Source organism: Zootermopsis nevadensis, unplaced genomic scaffold (genome assembly GCF_977971745.1).
Source record: "Zootermopsis nevadensis isolate Lab colony 2312 unplaced genomic scaffold, Znev_1.0 Znev_ptg000029l, whole genome shotgun sequence".
NCBI classification, from domain to species: domain Eukaryota; kingdom Metazoa; phylum Arthropoda; class Insecta; order Blattodea; family Termopsidae; genus Zootermopsis; species Zootermopsis nevadensis.
Window position 1 is genome coordinate 2831822 of NW_028259161.1, and position 10187 is coordinate 2842008.

General features: G+C 39.3%; 2 protein-coding genes across 3 annotated transcripts in view; one reads left to right on the forward strand and one right to left on the reverse strand.

Annotated features, from left to right (window-relative positions):
• The window catches only part of Gp210 (nucleoporin 210), a 25618-nt gene extending 18935 nt beyond the window's left edge, over positions 1 to 6683 (forward strand). The window contains exons 14-16 of one of the 2 annotated variants that reach the window (XM_022082903.2): positions 260 to 349; positions 990 to 1184; positions 4675 to 6683. In XM_022082903.2, the coding sequence (XP_021938595.2) occupies positions 260 to 349; positions 990 to 1159 (260 nt within the window). In that variant the 3' untranslated portion in view covers positions 1160 to 1184; positions 4675 to 6683. Of the gene's footprint in view, positions 1 to 259; positions 350 to 989; positions 2743 to 4674 lie in introns of those variants that run through there. The other variant, XM_022082902.2, reaches the window with a different exon arrangement.
• Positions 6592 to 10164, reverse strand: nito (RNA-binding protein spenito). Its single transcript, XM_022082904.2, has one exon. It carries the CDS (start codon positions 9995 to 9997, stop codon positions 7631 to 7633), a length of 2367 nt encoding a protein of 788 aa, XP_021938596.1. The 5' UTR covers positions 9998 to 10164; the 3' UTR covers positions 6592 to 7630.
• Positions 10165 to 10187: the final 23 nt, after the last annotated feature.

The following is a 10187-nucleotide window of genomic DNA, read 5'->3' on the forward strand; positions in this document are numbered from 1 at the left end:
ATTATCTGCATAATGTCGAAGAGCAGTATGAGCAGTTGGCAACATGTGAAACTGGGTGGGAGAAAAAAAACTGGTATTTGCTTTGTGGCAGAGAAAGTCATATGATCGACATTGGCAAAAAACTGAAGTTAGATTATGATTTTGCATTAGACAGGTGCATGTTTACAGACTGCTGTACATAGCTTCATAAGGAATACTGGAGGTGCAGATAGTCACAGAACAGAAATGGTAAAAAATAAATGTGTGATTGTGTTCCCAGCATACCACCGCTACATCCACTTCATGGTGCAACCTGTCCCGTTACAACACATGCCATCAATTCAAGCTTCTACTGTGATGCCATCATCCAGTAAGTCACATTGTCATACTGCTAGAAAGCATACACTTACAGTTTGAATTAATGTGTTGAGAACTAGATATTTTCTTGAAGAAAATCCACATTTTGACATATGTCAAACACAGTTTTACTGCCAGTTCAACCAACAGATGGTATAAATTTGGTATTACACTAATATCTATGAAAATACGTTGCTGTCAGTCTATATTGACTTTTATGACCCATACTCTGTATTAACACTTTTGCTTGACTACTCTTTCAGATTTAATTTTTGTTCTTGCAATTAGCATCTCTATATGTTTGGAAAACATGTCCTGACATCCTTCATTAAGCTGATAAATTGCTCAATGCAAGAGGCACATCAAAATACTGACAACATTAACAAAGCATATTTTCTGATATACATAATTAAATACTTTTCGTTACACAGGATAACAGAGTATTAAAAAAACTATGTGGGCTGCATGCAGGCCACAGGGTCAAAACTCCTGGTATAGTACTTAGTTAAGCACAGGAATACCTTTACCTTTTCATGGAAATTAGAAAGTAGTGAACACGCTGAGATGTTTTTACACTGTCATGGGAGTGTCTGTAATGGAACCACTGGTGCTTACAACATAATTTATGTGCCACATTTTGTATTTCTTCTCAGCATCTCTGGCAGAAGCCGTTGCAGCATCACAAACAACATACCACCCAAGCTTAACATATGGAAATCGGACTTTAGTTCAGGGCTCATCAATAGATCCTGTGTATGGAGACCCTCAGCTGTATTATCAGCCCTCAGAACTGCGTAATATACGGAATAGAAAACTGTTCTGATGCGCATGTTCATTTCTTATAACAGGTGACATTACTTAGGTGATTTTCATAACTGTAATAATAAAGTGTGAATGTCGGACTGTTAAATTATGTATGCAGAGGAGTTTTCTGAGTGGTTGTGCAGATGAAGTAACTTGATACAGTCTACCTACGTGAAATTTTCTTGTATCATCTATGATATTGGAACCTTGGTTCTAAATACATTTCTCTAAAGGGTTTAAAAGCAAAAAGTAACTAAGTTAGTCTCTTCCAAACATTATGATGACCAAAACAAGAAGCATAGTTGGAAAACCTGAAGGAAAGATGCCATTTACAAGAACTAGGCATAGATGATGGTACTAATTTTAAAATTAATCTTAAGGAAACAGGACAGTAGGGTGTGGACTGGATTCATGTGGCTCAGGATAGGTATTGGTGATGTCCATTGTGAACACAGAAACAGATATTCAGGTTATGTAAAAGCCTGTAAATTCAGAGCTGTTTTCTTCTGAAGGACTCTGCTCTGTGGAGTTGTGTCATTCACAGCAAATGTGTCTTTCGAAACCATATTTAAATAGGTAAATGATGATCCATATTTCAAAATATTTTCTTGTCCACAGGTTTTTGTGCCTGGAGATAAATGTGTAACTTTGGCTTTTGGATGAAAGCTGTGTCAAATGTTTGGTGTTTAACATTTCAGCAGAAATTGCAGTTGCCATTTTCAAGGTGGGTATGAGATGGGGTAAGTTCTGGAGGCCATATATAGGGCAGGCAGTAAGTGGCAATATAAATTTGATGGTGTTCACTGGTGGAGCGAAGGAGAGGGCTGCTATCTAATAGGAGAGGAGCATGTGGTTGAAGAAAGGTGACAAGAGAGGTTCAGGTGACCATGTTGGACAGGAAAGGATTTGCTGTGATTGTGTGTAGGGGATTGGTGGCTCTTCTTCAACCATGATGACTGGAGAGGTGATGGTGGACCAGCCCTTTTGAGGACCTGGTGATTTGGGGACAAAGAGGTGAAGCCAGGCTGTGCTTAATCTGTAACAATCTTCATGGTTAAGTTGTATGCCTGCCCCATATAAGACCTGCAGAATTCACCCCACCTCATACCCACCTTGAAAATGGCAACTGCAATGTCTGCCGAAACATTGGCTAACACCAAACATTTTACACAACTCTCACCTGAAAACCAAAGTTATAAATCAAAATGTTTTATTTGCATCATAGTATAACTCTGTATATGACACTGTGGAATTGTAAATTACTTTAATCCTGTATGAAAAGGTTAGAATGCATGCAAACGGAGACAAGTTTATACTGAACAGGAATTCTATTTATTTATATATTAATGTACAAATCATGAGCCAGAATAGCTAAAATATGACTAGCTGGAAAACCAGGATTTTATATCCAGCTCTGGCAGGGATTTTTCATCTTGCTGCCGATCCAGACTGGCTATGGGCCCCTTACAATTACTAGTGGGGGTAAAGGGGCCAAATATGAAGCTGATTGGTCTCCAGGAAGTACCGAAATTAAGAATGTATGGAGCTTTACTTTCACCTTTTACTGTATACAAAATGTAATACATAAAGATTGGAAATTGACAGATTTTATGAATTCCCATACTTCTGCCAAAAATTAAATCCTTGCCCTTCATGTAGAGTTCAGTTACAGAACTGAATTCTTAAAATAAGCAAACATTTCTTGTACACAGGTGTAACTGACTGCAGCTATCTTCAAAAAGAGAATCACCAATTTCTTATTTTATCCCAACACTATTTCAACCAAAATTTGTAAGTCTGGAACTTTGTCAGTGAATCGTCATCTTGCCTGTTTCATATTAGAACAATTTTATTTAGGTACTCTCTCCCTACATCATGGGTTCTAAGCTTTTAAAGACCAGGGGATGATATACCCTTTCTTATCAACTTGTGTACCATCATGTTAGAAAGAGTTGTCTATTGAAATTTCAAGAGTTTATTAAAAATAATATTGACTTATCACCACATATAGGTTCATGTTACTGGATAATTTTCTGCACTAATTTGACTTATTTATATTAATTACAAACTTAAAATTAAATGTATCATTTATGCAGAAACTATTTTGCGCTACACAGTGATAAAATATGGTAATGCATGTGGGTGACTTGGCCAAAGGCTATGGGTTGAGAACACCACTTCTACACGTGCACACTTGTCCCACCAAGATGGGAATACTAGTATTCCTGCAGCACAGTTTTTTTAGGATGGGTTTGTAATCCATGTTGAAAATTCCAGGTCAAATGTGAATCACCCTCATATAATCTTCCATGATCCTATGAATCTTTTAGCAGACTATATGAAATATTGGGCGCAGATGTCATTCTTTTTCAGAGAACAAACCTAGATCCTTACACCTTAGCATTTTCTCAGAACTGAAAGCAATGGGAGCCTCAGTTTAATACCTTTCAGTACATTTCAAAATAAACACCACATAAGATAAACTGCAGGTTCCATTTTGAATGTAACATTCCTAGTGTCAATTTACTTATATATTTTGGCTTAAATATGGGTTATGTTTTTCATTTAATGCTCTATAACAGGGCCCTCTTAAGTATGGCCCACAGGTCTTCAATAAGTCTCTAATATATTTATTCAAAATTGGTTTTCTTACTAAATATCACATTCATGGCATCTAGGTATTACAAATGTACTTTATATGCAATGCAGTATGTAATCTTACTTTCCCATGATACAGTTTTGTTCCATACGTCTGATTATGAATCACGCATGGTAAAAATATAAAAGTTAAGGCTGGACATATCTGAAAATTTCCAGGAAAATCTTCTGCACCCAGTTCTCTTCAGTATGGACAGGTTATGTCAACTCCATTTAAGGAATCATGTCCCTTCAGGACAGCTGTTGGCACTAACATACAAGTCTCCATGCAACTGACATGCTAATCCGACAGATTATACAGCAAAATTTGGATTTAGGTAAGGGTATTCTTTCCCCTATTTTCCTTGTGTAAAAACATATGAATGGAACTTGGCAATTTGTTCTTAAGCAAAATGAAATTATGTTTTAAGGGTACTTTGCACACATAGAGATGCATCTTCATCAAGTTTTCTTCACTTAGCAGCACAGGTGCCTTCCAGTATATGGCTTCATCCCTTGCCCATTCAATTTTAAACAACACTGATGGAAAGAGTAAGCTGTGCATGGCATTGAGCTGCCTGATGAGATCAGGGTTTCAGGTCCTGTTTGGGACAAGACTTTTGACTAGCCAAGTGTTGTGATGCTTCAGAAGAAGCCAAAGGGCCTAATTTGCAGTCCATATTGTCATGTGTCTACTGTTGATATGTTAACCCCATACTACTACATGTGTCACAGATGGTGGGCAAGTGATTTGTCTGGGAACAAGAGCCACAAGTGTGTCCTGTCAACACCACACACATCAGTAACATATTTTTTTGTAACTTGAAAACAGTGCTTGAAGTGATTCATAAAAGAATGCTAGGATGTTGCCTTCATACTTGGTTATTCTGTTCCTAGATACTGGGCCCCAGAAACATTATGGACATGGCAGCAAAGCAGAGGAATTACAGGTAATGTCAAAATATATAAAGGACTAAACCATAATTCATGTCGTTAGATGTTGACTTCTGTCAGTGGAGGTTCTAGATTCAGTCTGTATGGTATTTGTAATTGACTCTCATTATCCACATCTATGTTATTTACACATAGCAACAAGTATGAGACAGGTCATTGGATCTTCCAAACCCTCCAGTTAAATTAGAAACCTGGTCACATCTGCCACATGCCAAATATGTGATGTCCCTAATACATTGTATTCACATGACTAACAATTTTAACACAAATATATATTGCATGTTAATGGTTTATTTCAAGTGACATATTCCAGACTGTCATAACTGAATCACTGAGTAACTCTTGCTATAAATGTTGGAAAGTAAACCATAATCTGTAACTGAGAGCCATTGTGATAAGGGTTTTGACACTGTAGTATTTTAGGTGGACACCAACATTTCTGAGGAATGTACAAAGTGAAGCTTTCGCCACGACCAAAGTTAATGAAAGACTCTCGGGCAACCACCTATAAGACTACATTGTGTGTCACAAACCAGAAGACCACAGTCCATACTTTTACTCCCATTAAGACCTCAAAGTACTTTAAGAACTACAGCTATATAAAAACAATTCACAATCAGACCCATGACAGCTTCTCATCCTACATTCTGTTGTGTTTCGTCAAATCAAAGTGCAGTTCCCTCAGAATGATGAACTAGATTACTGTGAAACAACTGGTATGGGTACCAAAACTAAAATTTATGTGGCCAAAATGGGCGCCATACAATGCCACTTCCCTCCCCCTGAGCAGGGACTGAATACCTACCTCTTAAGTGTATTATCTCATCAATGAGGGACTTCATTCCTACTCACTGCTAACACTGATGTGGTCATGACACACATCAGACAACTCCACTGCCTCCTTCCCCTCATCAGGTAATGAATACCTACCTTTGAAGTGTATTCACTCATTACCAAGGTACTCTTCTGCTCACTGCAGGATGGTATAATCAACCTAACAGCATGACTGTCTTAACCTGCCTGGAGCTAGCCCACCTAACTACTGTTATGCTTCATGGTGAAACAGCTGAGTCAGCACTCTCCATTATCCACTTCAGTTCTCATATTCAAACATTCTTCTTATCCAGTTCTATTTTAAAACATGTTTTCTTTTGTTTCTGTTCTTTCCTTCATTTAAGAAACCATTGTGAATCTTTTCTTCTACAGCACATTGTTGTTAACCCTGTTCCCAACCCACAATTTAGAAGTACACCTTTACAGATAATCAACACCTCTGCAGATACCCTAAAACCATATCAAAGGTGACAAGAGACTCTCTTCCAACAGAAAAATAAATGACCTAAGCATTATTTAAACAGCATAACATAATTTTGTGCACCAGAAACGAATACTGTTTGGTAACTGTTTCTTACAGCACTGAGTGCCAGTCATTCTGGTTCCCACCCATAACCAGCCTTCACAAAACACATGATGAACTCTCAACTTTGTTGTCACCTGTTCATTACAGGAAGCATATCTTGCTCCACATTCAATAATTTTTTTTAACACTGGGAACTGAATTTTGAAAACTGCTGAACATCTTGTTTTTTCAAGGTACAAACTACTTCACAGACATTGTGCAACTTTGAAAAACAAAAGCACATGATGGGGGAAGATTCACAAACATGACGAGTGTTGTAACATTTTGGATTCAATGTGAATGCACTACTCACACTGGCCAGTAACAGTTACACAAACACAATTATGATTTGATCCAAAATGTTAGTTTAGAAACACTGAAATTTTCTTGAAAACACAATGTGTTTGTAACTTCCCATCACGTAACAATGTGGCACTGGGGTAAATAATTAGATTTTCAAGTTGTCTGCAAGAACTTCTCTATTTGACACAATTCCACACACACCGCACACAGATGTCCAGGGTTAAAGAATAATGAACTCAACAAAATATTATGAACACTTGTCATACAAAAATTAATCTTTAACCCCTCAGGACATGGCGCGAACACAACACTAATACACTGTGCACTTACAAAACTTGGTATTACAACACTTAACACAAACACAACTGTCAGGTTAGGTCCCATCCCACTGCACTTTCACTCACTACTGAACCACTGTCCGTCCATCCGGACATATCACGCCACTCACAACACAGTCTCTGAGTCCATGGACTGTGCAGTGGGAGGGTCCCTTACAGTTATAAACCATACCATAACTTGAACCAGCACATCACCACAGAGCATCCTTTGCAGATCTTTTCTTATAATTTTTTAATCACATCTAATACAATGCCATTTTTTAATTCAAAATTGCAAGTGTTAAGAAGAAAATCAAGAAACAGTTTACTAGCAGAGATGCTACTAGCAAAACAAGTGCTTTGAATTGTTTCAAGTCATGTATGATCAATTAAAAACACACCAAATGTGTGATCAACTTCACATCACCATACACACACTTCTGGGTCTTCATATCAAAGTGATAACTTGTCACAATCACATATATTATTATTGTACTTAAAAAAAACACTGAAGCAAATTGTAAAGACAATGAAAACTGTTACATTTTTTCTACTTAGTGTAAGAAAAAAAAATCACATAAATAAACTTTCAACTGTGCCAATAACTGAATACATTCCCTGTAAGGATACAAACTTCTTTTACTTAAGATATTACATTCATCAATCAATCCTGTAGCTTGGGTGTCTTCCACTTGCAGCATACATGAAACAATTTGTTAACGGTATTACAGCTACAAACATAATAATACACCTAGCCATACATTTACATTGCTGAAATTATGCCCTCATTCTGGAGAGAAGTAAATCCTAGAACAAGATAAGGAGTGAATTTCTGGGACATATCAACATCAATTTGTAAGCAAGCTGCAGTCTCACTTTATTAAGCACTCCCCCCACGCACTACTACTATAACCAAGTGATCCTCCTTCAAGCCTTCCTCAGAGAGATTTGGTGCAGTTCGTTTCAAGAGGTCTGTAGAAAAAGAACATGGTGGAAATGCATAAAGAACACCAGTGGCTTCTGTATCCTTGTTCACTAGGGATATAACACCAGCTGCTTCCTTCTGCTTCAGATATGACACCAGGTTCCTCAGAGGACGCGTTTGAACAGAAGCATCTTCACTGGAAACTGACGCTGTTGAGCCTGACAACCCAAGGAATATTGCATGGGAACTAGAAGAAGAAATACGTTTTGAAACGTCTTCCAGTTTGGGCTGGTCAAGTCGCAGTCTCTGTGTAATACGCAGGTGATGTTTGCCTTCATCATCCTTCATAAGGCCTTCCACAATGTCTGTATCACCATCTGTCAGATGGAATTTTGCTGGGAAAAGAGAATTTTTCAGTATCAGGGCACCCTGCCACACTGCAACACACTTGCGTGCCAGTTCTGGCAGAGTGCGTGCAGAACCCAGCATCCCATTACGTCTTCCATCTGAACCTGAGTCACTTTCAACAGAGTGTCTGCGAGGGGACCGTGATCTGGACCTCTCCACCCCTGGCTCTCCTGAACCAGACCTTCTTGGAGGGCGTGGAATCTCATACTCCAGTTCAGGAGGTGGTCTCCTGGTCACCCAGTCTGGTTCCTCCCTCATGTAAGCATCCCCAGGATACCCACCTCCACGATACCCACCTCGTCCACCACCTCTGCGATCATGCCATGGTATTGCACCCCCCCGGCCTCGGAAACCTCCCCGTGGTGGACCATATGAAAATTCCCCCTCAGTCCAGGGCTCATACCCAGGTTCATAAGCAAAATCATCACGACCTGGCACTCTAACCCTAAAATCTCCACCTGGCGCCATATCTTCAGGAAAAGGTCGTGGCTTGAAACCACTGAAACCACCTGGCAATACATCTGCAAAGTCAGCACGAAGCCTGTGTTCTGGACCTCCAAGTGGGAACCCACGCATTTCTTTAACTGCAGCTTGTGCAGCATCAATAGAGTCATACAAGATGTATGCACAGCTGTCTCCTTTTACATAGTCAATTTTCTTTATAGCACCAAACCTGTCAAATTCTCTTTCCAACTGGGATATTGATGTCCATGGCCCAAGCCCACCAATCCAAATTCTTGTAGTGGGTGTTGCTTTCCCATATCCAATTTTGCACTGAAATTTACCAATATACTGGCCTGAAAGTTCAACTTTTGAACGATGAGCCATGTCTAAATTCTGAAATCTTACAAAAGCATATGCATTTCCTGTTCCTGGAGGTGGACGCTTTATATCAATATCTTCTACTATACCATATCGGCCAAAGATTCTACGAAGCTCTTCCTCTGAAATATTGATTTCCAAATTACCAGCAAACAAGGTCCTTGTTGCCAATGGATCATCTTCTGGTGGGACATGATGTAGATAATTTGGAAATTTATCTTTCTTGTTATCAAATTTTTCAAAATGAGGATGGGGTTTGAAACCCCCTGGAACAATATGTCTTGGTGGGCCATAATGATGAGGTGGTCCTGGGGGAACATGAGGTGGACCATGATGAACAGGAGCTCTCATAAATTCATGATGTGGTGGTGGTGGTCCTTCTCTACGAAACTCACGGTGAGGAAGGCCTGGAGGAGGTCCATACGAGCGTTCATAACGACTCTCACTTGGTCTGTGTCTCTCTGGGCCTGGTGACCTAGAGCGCTGATGGTAGTACCTATCATAATCTGGGCTTATACTTCTTGGCCTACTAGGTCCCCTACGATACATATCACTGGAACTCCTGCTACTTTCATATACAGCTTCAACTAAAGCTACTTTATCAAACAGTATTATTCTAGGCTTGTTATGTTTTGCATCACGAGCATCATCTGAACTTCTAAAGCAAACATATGCAACCCTCTCATCGAGATCATGAGAAATTCGAACACTTAGATCTCCAAATTTCTTATATTCTCTATACAATGTGTCCTTGATAACCTCGTCGCTGGCTTTGGGATGCAAAGCACTCACACATAACACTTTGTAACTTGGGTACGATCTCTCAGACATTTCCCTTGAACGTCCATAGTCGTCTCTGTGGGAACCCTCGGAGGGGTATCGACCCCTTGGGCTCGGCGATCTGCCTCGACTTCGTCGTCGAATCCGCTCAGGAGTAATTCTTTCATCTGAACTATCATCGTACCTTCCAATACTAGAGCGAGATCTTTTGCTTCGTGGAGGTGTGTCTCGATCTGAACTCCTCTTCATGTTGCGTATTTTCACTGTTATCCTCTGCCTTGGTTCCCTTTCACCTCTTGTAATTCCGATCATCAATCGACAATATCAAACATCAACTGATTACTCCACCAATGGCGAAGTTTGTAACGCATACATTGTATCGTTCCGCCACACAATATTCAACCATCACTTAAATTTCCTTTATTGAAATATAATTTCTCAAGATATTATTGCGACATGGCACCAAAATAACACATTTAATACCGCCAATAGGACAAGTTTT